Raw genomic sequence first — 16,913 nt, 5'->3', positions numbered from 1 at the left:
TAGACGATGTGACTTGACAGCGCGCCTTTTTGAAATGTTTAGATAATTTCCACCACATGAAACTGCTGCCATGAGGGATTACCGGGATCAACAAAAGTCGTGACCTACACTATAATCCACACTGTCAGACGATGTGTTCCCGCCTGGCAGAGCGCGCTCCACCAGGGTGTGTCAACCCTCACCAGGGTGGCATGACCCCAGATGACAGGGAGCCCAGCTGGATAACAGACCCGACCGCTGGCAGCCTCCAGGTGCCCGAGCCATGCAGCGGCAGTGGCCACCACCAACTACCAACCACTCGACATCAAACGTAAGCACAAAAACGTAGACAAAACGAAGGCGCAGACAAAACAAAAGCCAGACAAAATGAAAACAAAGACCACTGTTCTGCCCTCTCTCTGGCACAACCACGGTGTTTTTCAGCCCTTTTGTTGCCAGCCACAGACAGACCGACTGAGGACACCGACACTGAGGGCTTGGAGCGCGAGCGTTTGGCAGCTGGCGCGTTTTCAGAACGCAGCAGATTGAGAGCAGCCAGCGCCAGAAGGTAAGGCACCACGTGGCGATTGTGGTTTCACAATAGATGAGACGGAGCATTCGCGCCTGAAAGCTCCCCGGTATCCCTGCAGGGAGAAACTGTCTCCGCTGAACAGGCGTGTTTTCATGACACTGGATCCCCTGGCTCACGGCAAAGCTCCTCTCCTTTTTTTTTTTTTTTCTTACGTTACAGGGCTCGGTGCAACTTTTTAATGCTCAAATCCAAAAAAAACAAAAAGAGGAACGCTCATGTAAGACAGCATCCGATATGGGCGATGCTCCCAGTCGTTGGAGGATGGGTTTACACTCTGCGTGGCACTGGATCCGAGACAAAAACAAGGCTGAAACGGCACATGGCAAAACCCATCTGGAACAAAAGCTGGCCTAATTCCCCTAAAAGATAAGGGGACGAACCCGGCTCCAAGCGGAGACGACGGTGTGTGTGTGTGTGTGTGTGTGTGTGGGCTGCTCTCCCACTTCATCCCAAACCACAAAGGTTTGGGATGAACTGTCCTGGACGACGCGCGTTAAGTTAAATGGACAGTTGACTGAAATAGGTCAGTCAAAAGTCTAATGGGACGCACACAAGCTCCTATACACATGAAATCACACACACAGACAAGCCATCCAGCCAAAAGGCATTATTAGATGGGTTAATGGGTACTGAGCTATTCAAACAGCAGGCTTTTGGTCAAGCATGTTACTCAGACAGGATAATAGAGTTGCAGCTGGAGGCGCTGGGAGGTTCTTGAGACCTGGTGGTCCGTCACTGCTGCAGCGACACAACATGAAAAGCATCTTCAGACACACTGCATTGCACCTCAAGCTGGCTGACAACTATAGTGTTGAGTGCTGTGCTTCACCTTTTGGAGAAATTTCTGTGGGGCTTTATGCTATTGTGGCAGGGATATTGAAACTTGTCGAGCATTACATCTCAAGTCCTGTAACACGTAAAATATTAAGGTCAGACGACGTGAGGTATAAGTGCAGGGAAAACAAATAGATGGTGGATGAAGAAAAGACGGGGAGATCTGAAACCGAGGAAAAGTCAAGGTTGATTTTTGTCAGAGAAGGGAATGTAAGAGTGGAAAAAATCAATCAAATATTGATTTTAGTTAAGCTGCATATTTGAGTTCTGCTTGAATACATTTTTTAGCAGCTGCCTTTATCTTTCACATTGTGCTCAGTTACTAAAAGTATTAAAAACGTCCAATACTGTATCAGAGGCATTTTGTTGACTTGATATCTCAGTAACACCTTGAGGTTTGCATGTTAATCATTGGACTTAAAGGGCAACTATGTAAGTCCGGTCTCTTTTCAGCTGTTTTGCTAACCCTCCTCCCGGCCATGTGCATTTGTTTACTACAAAGCGGGCGAGAAAGCATTTATCAGAGCAGCACATAACGTTACATATCATATACAATGTTACGACGTGTATATTTGTGTAGTCTTACCTGTCATAAACAAGTAATTACAGGTTACAGGGTGCGTTTGTGTTGCGACTGGGTCGGAGGCTTTGATCTTGCAAAGTTGGTTTTCAGCCAAGAGACGCTACAGTAGGTGGAAGGCAGAGAGCCTCCATTCTCCAGGTTACAAGTCATTTATTTAATTAAGGTTTAAAAAAGGTAGCATAATTAAGCTAAAAATCCTGCATAGTTCCTCTTTAAGGATAAACTGATTTGAGTTTGTTGGTCAAAAGGTCAAAGATCACAGTGACCTCATAAACCGCAATTATCCTCTTGTGAATGAAACATCTCCGTAACACCTTGGGGGAATTTCTTTGAAACAGAAAACGCTCATCTGGTCTCAGGGATGAACTGACTGGAGGTTTGTGGCTAAAAGGTCAACGGTCAGTGTGTGTGTGACCTCACCAAACACTTTCTTTTTTCTTTTTTTTAACCATTACTTGGAGACTTCACACAAACGGTTCATTTTTACATGACTCTGGATGTAATCTGAAATTAGTCAGAGTGGTGGAGGCAGACGGCCACGAGGTGGTAACTCCAGTTTAATTACAAAGCAGGACTTAGTTCTATATTAATACCGTGAAACCATCAAAGCCTCAGTCCACAGAGAAATGCACACAAGTCTATATTCAGACACTGTGAGCCTTAAAATAAACCGGCAGGAAGTCACAAGAAAGCAATGACTGGATCTGGTGTTTGTTTGTTTTGAAATGTGCTTGTTTCGACTCAATCATTCAGAAAAACAGTCAACCAATCAGAGAACAGACTCCTCTCACAACCTCTCATCTCCTCTGATTGGCTGACACCGACCTGTGGTTTTCTGAGTAGCTGGAGAAAGAGAGGTTGTTTTTTTTTTCGGTACTAAAACTACAAACACCCAGAAAGTATAAAATATGGGACCTTTAAGAGATTGGAGGAGTGACGTACGTTTATTGAGAAGGTGGAGGGAGTGAAAGTAATGGGATTAAAGATCAGAAGTTCTTTGTAGGTGTTTGTCAAACTGTGTCACACGCACACGCATACACACACACACGCACTGGACAGGAACACTTTCCCACACCACATGTGAACAAAACACACAAATACATCCACAAACAGGTAGATGCATATAATCACTCGCATCAAGAAGCGTGTCAAAACAAGCTACAAAGCCAAAGGGGAAACTTATGAACACACATCCAAAAACACACACATACTCACACACACACACACGGAGGCAGTGATTGACAGCTCGCATTAAAGTAAGGGCAGGCCCGGGCATAGCAGGAGGAGGGGTGACGGGAGGCAATTAGAGGCATTTTTTAGATGGTAATAGCTGTGTACAAGCCCCACAGTCTATAAAAGCTATTCATAGCAGGCGAGCAGATGAGCATAGCAATGAAAATGGTCGCTCCGTGCGCCCATGATACGGCCCCGAGGGCATGGAACGGAGAGAGAGAGAGAACAGAAAGAGAGAAACAGAAAGAATGATAAAGGAGTGGCAGTAATTCGTCTTACTCTGGCATGAAGGGATGTCACAGTATCTCCAGTAGATCCCGTCCTCATGATCGGCAATGTAGCACCACGGCTGAACGTCTCCATCGGGATTCCTGCACACACACACACACACACACACACACACACACACACACAGAGGGGGTGAAGGTTAGACCGGCTGAGCTGGTTAAATGGGAAAATGTATTTTGTATCTGTTTTTTTTGTTTAGTTTTTGTTTTTTTGGGAAACTTTTCAAAAACTAGCTCCAGAGCAGATATGAGCAAAAACACTAGACGTGTATTTTAGCGGATTTGTGATCAGAAAATTGGCATCTGACAGTCTCAGTTGTTGTGGATGAAGTTTTAAAGGTGATGTAAGTTGAAAAAGAAAAAGAAGGTGTAGAGGAAATGGGAGGAAGTTGGTGTTAACCTTCAGGGCATACACTTGTACCGCTTCGGACAAGTGTATGGGAGTCAATGGGAGGCAAATTTTTAAATCTGCCACCACAGAAAAACTAATGATGCTATAAAGCCAATATTTTGAGGAATCCATGACCTATCCAAGACTGATTTTTAAAAAATCCCACAGTCACTTGACATTTGTTTTTCAGAAAATATCTAACTTTTTTTGTGTTTTTTTTTTTTCGTTAAAAAAACTGTGACATCAAGGAATCAAACTGGCATTTCAAGGGAAGGGTTAAAATCCTCAGAATTATTGAATATTTTGTAGTTTTGGACAGAGGAGAAGTGGTTTAAGAGATTTATGTAAAAAAAAAAAAGCAAAAAAAAATATTAATCTGTTTAGTTTTTAGTTATAGTTTCACTGTTCTGCTGCCCTGTTAAAAAACATTTAAACTTGACTTCAACAGTTTGTCATGAGAAAGGCTTCGTTACAAAAAGTTGTGTCACTATCACCGACATAGACAGAATGGGAGCCAAAGGAAGATGAAAATGTTGCCAAAAAAGGACAAAAATGTCCCTGATGGTTAAAAAAAAAAGAAGACAAGACAAGGAACAGCTGACGGCCCGGCTGCAGAGACGGTTGAACTCTCATTATTGTTTCAGAGGCAGATTATCTCGGCTGTGTCAATCATCCTGTAGCACATCATCATCATGCAACCCCCCCTCCATCGCCCCCCAGCCCCGTTGGCGCTTGTTGGTTTAGCTTCTTCCTTTGCGCTCTATAGGCTTGACCATGCATGTCAGTCAAAGGGCCTGGACCATCAGGCTTTAACTGGGTGGAGGTCGATCAGACTCTTTTGTTCTGGGCCAGATACAGACCTCAAAAAAAAAAAAAAAAAAGGGATGCGTGATGGGGGCAAAGCTTTTGTCTGAGGCCGCAGCCTCTTTTGAACCTCGCGAGGGCACTTTTAACTCGTCATAATAAAGCTGACAGGCCCCTTGGTGCTTTTGCTTTTCAGTTTCACTCACAAAAGCGATGAAGAGCCGGGCTGAAGACAGCCAATACCTAAAAGCTTTGTGCAGGCTCCATATCTCCAGGGGTTGATCGTGCAACTTTTGTAAATCGCGACCAGCATGGCGACTACCTTAACTGCTGATGAATTAATCACAGAGATAAACATGCAGCAGGAGCTCGTCTCTCTGAGCTGCTTCAGGCGTTCAATCTCTGTAAAAGAAAAAAAAAAAAATATATATATACAAAAAGTCTTCTAAGATGACAACGCTATTTTTTTTTCTTCCAGCGCTGACTGTAATTGCTGGAGACCTTTTCTCTTCTTTCTTGACACACCTCATTGTAGCATCTTGAAATCGCCCCGCGGCACTGCACTATCCTGTTTCGCCTTTTGTGAGCAAAGTTGTGAAGGGCGTTTCCATTTCTTTTCTTCTCCTATCAAAAACACTATCCCGAGTTTCCTCCTCTCTTTTCACACTCAGAATGAGGTATTGACAAAGATGTCGTTTGTTAGGACTTTTTTTTTTTTTTTTTCTCTCCCTGGGTTGAACTCAAGTTGAAGTGGCTTAAAGCTTTTCACTCTCAATATCTGGTAAACAGTCACCGCTCTCTTCCTCTGCAGCCCTGTCGGCGATGGGAACGTGTGAAGGAAGAGTTTATCTAGTCACATTTTCTTTTTATTCTTTCTATTTTTTTACCGCTCCACCATCAAAGCCTCGACCTCGGATGGACTTCTCCCAACCCATGATGATTTCCCATGTTCACAAGAATCCACTCTTGTTTTCCAGTGTATTTCAACACTGTATCATGAGCCCAGATCTGTTTGTTACTCCACCCAGACACCTGTTTGTTTGGCCCAAGGCTACGACTGAAATGGTTGAAAAGAAGAACTGGGTCCAACCATCAAAACGTTGGATTATATACCCTTCCTCTGTTTCTCCCTTTCAAGCCCGGCAACGTCTAATGGTGCCATTTGAAATAAGACTCCAGGGAACTCATCTATAGCCACTTATGTAATTTACTGCAGTTTCTCAATCACCCCCTCCACCCGCCCTGAATGAGGCAGACATGAATTACAACCATCAGGAATAAAAAAAAAGAGAAAAAGAAATCCTCAGTAGGCCGCCCATCCTCTGCCTGACCCACAGGTATCTTTGATCACTAAACGATGTGGTGTGCAACTTTGCACCTCTGAGCTTTTCTCCCAAACTCCCTAGTCCCCAAGAAGTTGTGCTTCCTCATACACTCCCCCCTCCCCCTCCCTCCTCCCTCCTCCCTCCGCCCCGCTCCCTCTTTACTTTATCTCACCCACACCTGCACACGCCCTTTCAGCAGAAGCATGGGAACATCATCCACGGGGCTAAAATGAACAAGCCAGCCCACATGACAGGGAAACATCATCAATCCTGCCCCAGGTGCCTGTGTGTGTATATATATATATATACTATAGTGTTAGTGTGTGTGTGTGTGTGTGTGTGTGTGTGTGTGTGTGTGTGAGGGGAGGGTGGATCTGAAGTTGGAAAGCAGACAGCGTCAGATTAGCCGATGTGCCACCGAGCAGATAAGAGCAAAACCTTGATGAACGGAAATCCATTCGTTTAACTTGGCAGCGCAGAGAAAGACTTCGCTGCTTGTGGAGAAACTCTGATAAATGTTGCTCCCATATATATACGTGTGTGTGTGTGTGTGTGTGTGTGGATATCTGTGTGTGTGTGTGTGTGTGTGTGTGTGTGGAGGTTTTGGGGGCGGCTGCATTCACCTCCGTGTGCGTCAGCAGAGGAGCTTGTTGAAACACTCCTTATACCCAGAGGTAGATCACAGAAGATGTTTGGACACTTAATTGGCACAATTACGCTGATTGACTCATTTCGCTCCGAGTCGGAGCCACACACACTTCGGTACAGAGCCAATTATGGCCACATTGAGTTTCTTTTTTTCTTCTTCTTCTTCTTTTTTTTCGCCTCGTAGGCTCCACATCTGAGCACAGAGAAAAAAACAGCTGCTCTCGTCTGGCCGCTGTTCAAACGGTTTCCTTTTAATAACCATTTTCCACATACCTTAATCAGAAAATTTATGATCATCTTTAAAAAAAAATAATAATAAAAAAAACGCCTGGCCCTGTGAAACTACGTGTAAAAAAAAAAAAATCGCAAAAATCTTTACATGAAACTATGAGAGCGAATGCTGGGAATAATAATAATAATATCATGTGACTGTGCAGTGGACTGATTTGAAAAAAGAAACATGAAAGCGATACAGAGAGGAGAAATGCTGATTGGACAGTGGTGGTGAGTGGCTTGTCTGGATTGGGATTTGAGGTCAAAAGCAGATCAGAGTCTGGCAATTTACTGCCTGAGAGAAGACTCTTTAATTGACTTGGATGATTTAGCATGCAAACTGCCGCCTGCTGCTGCTGCTGCTGCTGCTGCTGCATGAATGCACGTATTGAAGAAGACGAGGGCTCGTTGGTGTGGGCCGACATGTATAGTCTACTGTCTATTGTTGTTCTCTCACGGTCCAAATACGAGGTCATGATGTTCCTGTGTCATGTGTGGCTGATAAAACACGCCACTATGTCCCTTGACTAATGTCTTCAAAGGCCTCGATTCACCTACACAACAAAGGGACTCTTTCGAATTCTCACCTACATCTGCTGGTGTCTAGCCGTTTATATCTCAACATACACAACACGGTGGAAGAGTTTTATCTGCAGCACCGAAACCATCGGGAAATTATTAAGCAGTGACCGTGTTTCCAGAAAAACAATCTCTGTTACTTTGGGTAATCTGTGGAGCTCAAAGTTTTCTGTGAAACTATTTCTCCAGCCTGAAGTTAGCTCCAATGAAAACATTGACATTCAGGCCTCAAGTTTCTTTCTTTTTTTATTTTCTTTAATCCACAGTTCATCATCCGCTGTCAATGGAAAGACAAGACAATGTTGGTGTTTTTGAGCAATCTCAGGTGGCCACGCCTCCTGGAGTTTGGCACGGCAGCGAAACTCTCTTGAAAACCCAACAAAAAAAGTAGCGTCTTGATGGTTTCTACCCTTTTAGCGACAGGCGCTGAGGCTTGTGGGTATTGTATTTTGACCCGCCACGACTTCTCAGAAATAAAGCAGACGTACGGTGGTTTCAACTGAAGTTTACGACTGTTACATAATCTGAGTTGATTTATACGAGAATGGTTTCAGAAAAAAAGAAAGAAAAAAGATGAACATTAAAATACGCAATGGGAAGAAACAAATCCAGAAGCGGCTGCCATCTCGCCAGTAGTTAAAAAAACAAAACTCCAGTATGTGTATGGCTGAAAACCCCAGTTTGTTTGTAATTTGGGTGATCGAGCCCATGTGTTAACATATAAGCAGTACATTTTTTATTTCATGACACCGATAGCGACTATTGGTGATTACTATGATGGCTTCAGCGCCACACAGTTCATCTTCTCATGGGACACTTCTATTAACTTGTTCGATTTAACGAAGCGGCGCACGGGGACTGTAATGTAGTCATGCCAACGGTATATGGACAAGTTTGGCCGTTGCAGGTTGCCTGACCTCACATTTGCACCTGACATCATGGAGGCTCAATTACAATCAACTCGGTAGACGCACTATTCACTCTGGCATTTCCATTATCTCATGCATGTTAGGGAAAGGCGTTAGAAGCCATTGTGGACACTCATAAATTCTGCACGACACACACACACACACACACATACACACACCTGCATATAAATAGGCAGGAAATGGCTGGCAAAGCTATTCAGCCACCCACTGAACTGTCGCACACTTCACAGGCTAATACTAATGCGTCGTGCAGCGAGGCACAGGGACGGCAGATTAGAAGGAACGGTAAAGCAAATATAAATCAGAACTTCGATTGGTTGCGGTGTTGTTCTTGTGAATGTCATGAAGTGTTGAGAGAAGGTCGAGGAAGCACTTCAGGGCTGGGGAAATATATAAAAAAAAGGTATTTTGTTTTAAATGTAAGACGTCCAAGCTCGATATTGAGACCGAGGAGTAAAGACTATTTACTTCGACTTCTGAATTCTTAACTGGACCACGCAGCCGATCAGTAATGTGATATTAGCTGCTGAAATGAGTCTCGGCTTAGACACGAGAGCTCTTGTCCTTTTTCCTGAGGCTTTGTGCTCCATTTTTTTTTTCCTTTTTGCAGGGGAATAATGTGACATTTCCCTCTGCTGCCCAGTTCCCCCTGTTTTCGCTGGGGTATTTTATAGCAGGCTATAAAGATGAAATGTGGGGGCTGTTAGGGCTCTTTCTCCAGCACCACTGTGATGACCTCTCGACTAAATCACAACCGGGGAGAAAGAACAAAAAAAAAAAAAAGTCAGCGATGGTACGAGGGGTGAGTTTGTAATCCTCTGCCTCTCAACATCTGATACGTGCTCAGAGACATGTTTTAAAGTGAAGCGTGCAGTGACTCCTCCACCTGTGCCTCGGCCTCGGCTCCTCATCTCATAAAACCACAAACTGCCCTCAAGTTCAGATGAGCCAAAGCTGATCAGGTTCTCCTTTTCCACTTTTTTTTTTTGTGTGTGTGTGTATAAGAATTACCATCAGAAAATTGCCAACCTGAGAATCCTGGGCAGAAATGTCTGCATGCATTTAAAAGACAAACAGGGGGGATCATGAGAGAGATGGTTCGAGGGGGGTTAAAGAGGGTTAAATAAATACTGGAAGCAGAATTTGAATTGCAACATGTAAATTCATGTAAATCAGGAGATTTGCAATCCAAACTGAGCAACTACGTCCAAAACAGTTGGAAAAAAAAAACACGGCCCGGGCCAACTTCCTGTGATCAAACAAATCAAACATTACACACCTTTATCCGCAGCGGGACAACCCTCTCTCTCTCTCCTCTTGCGGGCACGTACTTGTGCACACAGCAACAGATACACACACACAGGCACACACACACGTGATGGGCGCACGCACAAATACTTGACCTTGTGCAGACATGCCATAAATGCCATCCCTCATCTTTTCACAATGAAGTGGCCACTCTCGGTCCCCACAGCTCTGCTGATGAGTGATGATTTACAAGAAGGGTGGGTGGGAGTCGGAGGGAAAGAGACGGAGAGACGGAGAGACGGAGAGTGGTTGTAGCTGCAGCACTGTGTGTATGTGTATGTGTATGTGTATGTGTGTGTGTGACAGAAATCCCTCTGTCAGAGAGAGAGACAAAGCTACGAGCTGTCAGCGAGTCGGAGCGTAGCTGCGAACTGCGCTGGTGGCCGAAAAAACAGCCAAATCCAAACAATGAAGACGTCCATTCTGAATCGCTTGTTGGACACAATACGTCCCTAATGTGCAGGGAAAGCTTCCCTCAATCCTCTGTATGGATCCTGCCCATAAATCTTCTGAAGTCCCATCCAGTTCAAGTAAAAACAAATCTGTCCAGTGCCACTTCAAAGCATTGCTGTGTTATGAGTTTACAACCATGACTTAGAGAAATGTTTCAGAGGCTTTGGGCCGAGGACGGGGAGGAGGGGGGTCGGCGGTGGTGGTGGTGCTCTGTTTCTTCGGGGCTCGGAGATCCGGGCCAAGCCACTGTTCTGGACGTCTCGGTTGAATCTGAGCTGACTCACGAAAAGAGTGCGTCTCGTCTGCAAAATACACAAGTTTGACAGCCGCGCAGACGAACGCTGACAGTCGGACTTTGGAGTGTGACTAAAACGGACAGAAAGGGTTTTTCTAGACACCCGAAGCCACCGTGTCCCCTCTCTCGCATTCCAGGGATGAGGGATGGAGATTTGCTTACACAAACTCTCCGAGCGTGTTTGCATCCTTGTGATGACAAGGCCAAACGTTTCTGGCTGTACCCGCCGGTGAGATACTCAGAGGATGAGGAGCAGTCGGAGCAGGGTCCCCCGAGATCAAAAACGACAGCGATACGGGTTTTAAAGTCTTTGTCGAGGACGTTTGACACACTATTAAACAACAGTAACTCAGAGGGATGGATTTTTTTTAAAGATGCTACTCAGAGCAGTTTTACATTTATAACATAAATCATCATTATATTACCAAAATGAGCGCTAAAAAGACTGGCAGCCTTCCACGTTGAGCTGCTGCTCTGGGGTTTTGTGATAAATCATCCAAATCTCTGCCACAAAAGGAGATTGCCTTACAATAAAAAAAACAAGAGGGAACAGTTGTTATTCTTCCAGGCAGCTGGAGCTGAGGCTCAGCTGAAATGAATGAAAAGCTCTGTGAGTTAACTCGTACACTTACAGCTCTATATACGCAGCCCAGGGAGAAGTTAAACTAATGCAAGTGGACAGGGACTAAAGGCAGGACAGTCTTAATGACTTACAGGAAATCACAGCATCCCATATTAGTGTATTAATAATGAATACAAAGAAAATGCTGCATGATAACCTTCTCTTGTTTTTAAATATTCTTCTTTTTATATTCTTGTATCTCTATTTACGTTATGCAAATGACCGAAGGTATGTAAGAATTTCACTGTAATTACTTGTAATTATATGTGACAATAAAGTCAACTTAAGACTTGAACAAGTGTGAGCTTTGGGGAACAGAGATCTGGTTCTGACTTTTAAGAATGAATACTATTACCAACCTTCTCATTGTGCCTATAAAACTGTGTAACACAGATTTTAACCAACGCAGAGTAGTCGTGACATGTTCCCTCCACATTGTGCACACATCTGCAGCACAGGTTCCCAACACCAGGGTCAAGACACCTTCTATCTATCTATCTATCTATCTATCTATCTATCTATCTATCTATCTATCTATCTATCTATCTATCTATCTATCTATCTATCTATCTATCTATCTATCTATCTATCTATCTATCCATCCATCCATCCATCCATCCATCCATCCATCCATCCATCCATCCATCCATCCATCCATCCATCCATCCATCCATCCATCCATCCATCCATCCATCCATCCATCTATCTATCTATCTATCTATCTTTGTACTTCTTTCTTTTTATCTACCCCATCTTCCTTTCTTTCTTTCTTTCTTTCTTTCTTTCTTTCTTTCTTTCTACTGTACCCCCTGTCTGTCTGTCTGTCTGTCTGTCTGTCTGTCTGTCTGTCTGTCTGTCTGTCTGTCTGTCTGTCTGTCTGTCTGTCTGTCTGTCTGTCTATCTATCTATCTATCTATCTATCCTCCTTGTCATAACCATATTATTGTGCATTAACTCAAGCACCTGTTCGTCTGTTGTCATCGTGTGTCATCAGTCTTAATAAAAACGCCCCTGGGTCTCATGACGTTACATCATCAGGGAACTTCCTGATCGAGACAAACGGACGCACCTGCAGTAGTTGTGCCTGCCCAGACCGCCCTCTCCGTTGGGATACTTGAGGGTGTTGTACGGATGCTGGAAGGTCTCGTTCCAGAAGAGACAGGGTTTTCCTCCGTGCAGGCTGGTCTGGTTCTGGAGGCCCCTGTAGTCCTCTCCGTTGGCAGTGTAACACTCTGGAAACACAGAGGTGAAATGGAGAGAGTGAGAAAAAACGAGGACAAAAATCCAAAAATCTGGTGCTTTCTGCTCTAAGGGATTGGACGTTGTGTTAAGATGGAAATCAAAAGCTTGGCCAGAGCTTGTAAAAAAAAACAAAAAAAACACACACACACACAGCCACATATGCGACCTGCTTTATTGAGGATCTGGATTCTGTGAAATGCTCTCGCGCTATTAAAATGTTTTAATGTGTTTGGACTGATTATAGACGATGCGTTTTGCAGTAACTGTATTCTTTGCCCAGGCAACAATTCATTTCAAGCTCCGGCCAAAAAGTGCGAAATGCTCGAGGAAGATCAATCACAGCAGCATTGTTTCAATTAATGTCGACACATGAGGAAAAGAGAGAGAGAGAGAGAGAGAGGGAGGGAGAAAGAAAAAAAGGCCCCACAGATATACAACAACCAAAAAAAAAAAAATACAACAAGAAAACAAACATGGCTTAAATTTCCAGGAAGTGTATGACAACCATATGGCCGAGTCGGAGAGCGAGGGAGTGAGAAAGAGGGAGAGCTGGGTTCCCAAGGCAAAACAATGGCTGGTGGAAGGCTTTTCTTCCCCGAAAAGAGGGAATTCAAATAAACAATGGCTGATGGGAGCGTGATGAGCCATCACCGCTCATTGCGCTCACTGAGCCTCGGGGGGCTCCTGTCAAGAGACTTTTAACAGCCACCGCCGAATTCTTCCTTTTGATGGCATTACAATGGAAAATATAAATTTATGATGTGACTGCTCATTTCTCATAATTGCCGTGACTGTTGACAAAGCAGGACATCACTTCAGTGTAACCGGTGGTGGTGGTGGTGGGATTAAAAGATCAACAGGTTTCTTCTCGCTCTTTACATACATAACATAAACTTTAGCAAAAGTTGCCGCCGGGGCCACATCATGAAGTTCACATACATACATGTATAGATATTTACGCACATATATCATTCCCGAGACATGAAACTCAAAGCAAATGTCGAGCAACAGCACATGGAACAACAATTTCCCCATTACGGCCGTCAATCAAATGCTAATAAGAGAAGAGGAGGAAGAAAAAGAAAAAAAAACAATACTCGCTTGTTTGGCTCGTCTCCATAGGGTCTTGTTGCTATGTACGTGGTTAGCCAATGACCGGCCCCTTTCATCAAGTCAAGCTGTCTGGGCTGAGTATGAGCTAATGCATTGCAATACAACAGTCATTATGCCCCTTGGTGAGCCAGCTGTGCTACAAGCCTCTTCCTCGTTTTCTCTCCAGCTTCCTCTCTTTCTCTCCCCCTCTCCCTCTCTCTGTTATCACCTCTCCCACCTCCTCTTCTCTCCTCCGCTGCTTTAGACTCTCCTGCCATCTCCCTTTCAACTCACACACACAAACAAACATGCCTTCAGGGATCTCTCCGCCTGTCGGCCTTGCAATGCAACTTCTGTAGTCGGTTGCCAGGTCCGTCCTTAGATGGCAACCTCTGAGGTCATTTTACAGGTCTAGTGGATCTGGGCAACATCAATAATGCACAAAATCAACCAAAAACACTCATTATTTTCTTGTTTTGTAGGATCAATAACAAGACGTCAATGTGCTAATCCTGTGTTAGGAGATGGTTTAAGACTTCCTGTAGTCCTGCTTTTTAACTTGCACCATTTGCATGCAAACACGCTTGCATCCTCCACAAAAAAAAAGCACCACTAACACTTCTTTTTGACGTAAATCTCAGTCTGTCAGCCAAAGTTGCGTTTAATTAAAGTTGTTTCGGCCGCGTTGTTCACTCAGGCTTATCGGCCATCCATCGCCTCGGCTGACAGGAGCACCACGGCGGCGCGGGGAAGACGGCCGGGTGTCAGGTTGCTGCAATTATGATGCCACTCTATTGTCTGTAAATGGCTCTACTCCTTTCTCTCTCTTAAGCAAGTTAATACCAGCTACCGGATCGTAAAAAAGGAAAAAACAATCCCACCTGAGAGCGGCCGAGGCAGAACGCGACTCCATAAAATTAGAAAAACAGCTTAATGGTGTTACAACGTGGGGTCGTGCCCTTGCCACCTTAACACGAGGGAGCAATGAGAGGGGAGGTAGGGAGGTATTGGCTGGCTGACGCCCAGAGGACAGGTGGTGATGGGTATAAAATAAAATAGGGCACAATTTGGAAACTCTGAGTTGCTGGATGTGTTCTTCTGACTGATGCTATTTGGGAAATTGCATTGCATCACATGATTCTACACTATGCCCAGTACAAAGCACACACAAACACAGTTGTTCATCAATGCAAAAATCCCCAAACTACACGACTTAATCAACTATAAAACTCTGCAAATTATGTAGGCTACAGGGCCGCAAACAGAGACCTTCTGCATAACTTACAAGGTCTTTTCATAGACAGAGAAGTGACACACAATCTGAGAGGAAATATGTTATTTAGGTAGAGGAGAGTGAGAACTAGGCTAAAATCCTTTTCTATCTCAGTCACTGGTGTAAAAAAGTGGAACAAACTAGATGATGAGGTTACAAAATCAAGAAACTGGTGGGCTTTTAAAAAGAAATACGAAACTCTATTCTAGACAATTATAAATTGATTTAAACCCAGAGAAAGGGGTTTAACGTTATTCTGGACGGGCTGTCTGATAAGCTTTATGCTTCTCCCGTTTCCCTTTCGGTCATGTTGCTTGTATTGTGTAACTGAAATTGTGTGTGATGAAGTCTGATTCAATTAACATGTCCCAAAAAAATAAAAAATAAATAAATACATTTGGGAAGATGGGGAATCGTATGATGAGTTTCATTTGCGTTTACATTTTTTTTCCGGATGCCAGCGGCCGCGGCGGCTTCAGACAGGAAGAGAAGGAAGAAGGAAACACTGCTATTGAGAGTTTGGCAGCGGCACAAGCGCAATCATGAGTCACTGCTCCCCAAAAGCAATCACGACTGCTGCTGCTGCTGCTGCCGCTGCCCCAGTCAGAGAGGATAACATCAGGCAGGGACAGGGCAGCCGTCTGCATCCCAAATGAGCTCACGTCCTTCAAATATCTCCTCCTCCTCCAAAAAAGAAAGAGCGGGTATTAAAATGACTGAACTTGGCTGCGTGCGGCGCTGCTCACCACACTGTATCAAGAAGAAAAGAGCCAAATGACTTTGTAAATGTCTCCTCTCCTCCTCCTCCTCCTCCTCCTCCTCCTCCTCCAGAGAACTTTTACTCTGGAGTTCTTCGGGATGAAGCCTGCACATGGTCCGCTTTGGAAACGAGCCGCTGCTTATTTGGCAACCGTCCCGTCCCTGCTGCGGCCAAGTTAGCTTTCCAGGATGAGATGGTAAATATGGCAGCGTTTTGCCACCGGGAGGGAGATGGATGGGAGGAGAGGGAGGAGAGGGAGCGATGGGGGGAAGTGGGGGTTTGCTCCATGTGGTTTTTCGGCACCATTTGCTTGTGGTGGGAATGGGAAGTAGCAGATCTGCAAGGACTCAAGAGATAAGTGAGGCCATCGTAAAGATGAATGGACCATTTAAGAGCCCTGCGGACCGCCACACATCTATTACTTACAAGCAGCAAAGGCCAATTTTACATCGGAACCTGTGGATGTGGACATTTTTAATCCTTGTCCCGGGCCGATTTGGACCGTCATCACTTCAGACCCACTCCCCCTCTGAACACGCCCGAGCCCCCAGTTTAGTTTGCACCACTTTTTTTTTTTTTTTCTTTTCCCCCCTTGTCACCAAGCAACTGTTGCGCATTCGTCACATGGGCCTGGGCTTTCGTGTGGTTTCATCATAGGCTGTGATGGGAAACAGAACCACCACCGCATGAAAGAGCGAGAGAAGGAGGAGGAGGAGGAGGTGGAGGAGGAGGAGAAGGAGGTGGTGGTGGGGGAAGAAGAGGAGGAGGAGGAGGAGGAGGAGGGGGAAGCCTCTTATAAAATACATGCAGATCTACAAATAGAAAAAGTCCGGGAAAGGAAAGAGGAGGACTCGCCCTTGACCAAGCCCTGCGCTCACTGAGTACTGCACCACCCCGGCAACAAGAGAGAGAGAGGGAGAGAGAGAGAGAAGGAGGGAAAAAAAAGAAAAACAGCCGAGGAGAGAGAGAGAGAGAGAGCTAATCGCCCTGTTATTATATTTGTTGGGATTTGTGGCTAATGACTTCCATATTGCAACTTCAAATGCACTTGATGCACCGAGAAGAAAAGAGGGTGTGGGGAGGGGAGGGAGGAGGAGGATAGAAGGGGGTGGGGGTTGGGTTGGGGGGGCAGTGGGCAACAGGGGCTTTTGGTCGTGTGATCACAAGAACACAAACAAACAAGCTTACAAATAAATGTTGCCAGGTCACACACACAAGAGCGGTTATTTGTTGTGTGTTTGCTACGAGGGATGAAAAGCGGTGATAATTACAGACGAGTGCTTCCTCACAGAGGGCTGACATAAAGACCTTCCTTCCATCTTTATTATATGCTTGCAGCAGCTCTGGGGACACAGAAACAGGCTTAGGGCATGAGTAATATTTCCACTATTATAAAAAAAAAAAAAAAATG

General features: G+C 44.7%; 1 protein-coding gene across 2 annotated transcripts in view; it reads right to left on the bottom strand.

Annotated features, from left to right (window-relative positions):
• Positions 1 to 16,913, bottom strand: part of kremen1 (kringle containing transmembrane protein 1) — a 69,828-nt gene that overhangs the window by 33,078 nt on the left and 19,837 nt on the right. For both annotated transcript variants that reach the window (XM_085786232.1, XM_085786233.1), the window contains exons 3-4: positions 12,205 to 12,367; positions 3,501 to 3,592 (exon numbers count right to left, since the gene is read on the bottom strand). In XM_085786232.1, the coding sequence (XP_085642358.1) occupies positions 3,501 to 3,592; positions 12,205 to 12,367 (255 nt within the window). The remainder of the gene's footprint in view (positions 1 to 3,500; positions 3,593 to 12,204; positions 12,368 to 16,913) is intronic.

The sequence above is a fragment of the Trachurus japonicus genome, chromosome 9, assembly GCF_045865225.1.
Source record: "Trachurus japonicus isolate A0001 chromosome 9, Traja_1.0".
NCBI classification, from domain to species: Eukaryota; Metazoa; Chordata; class Actinopteri; order Carangiformes; family Carangidae; genus Trachurus; species Trachurus japonicus.
This window is presented reverse-complemented; position numbering and strand designations above follow the sequence as displayed.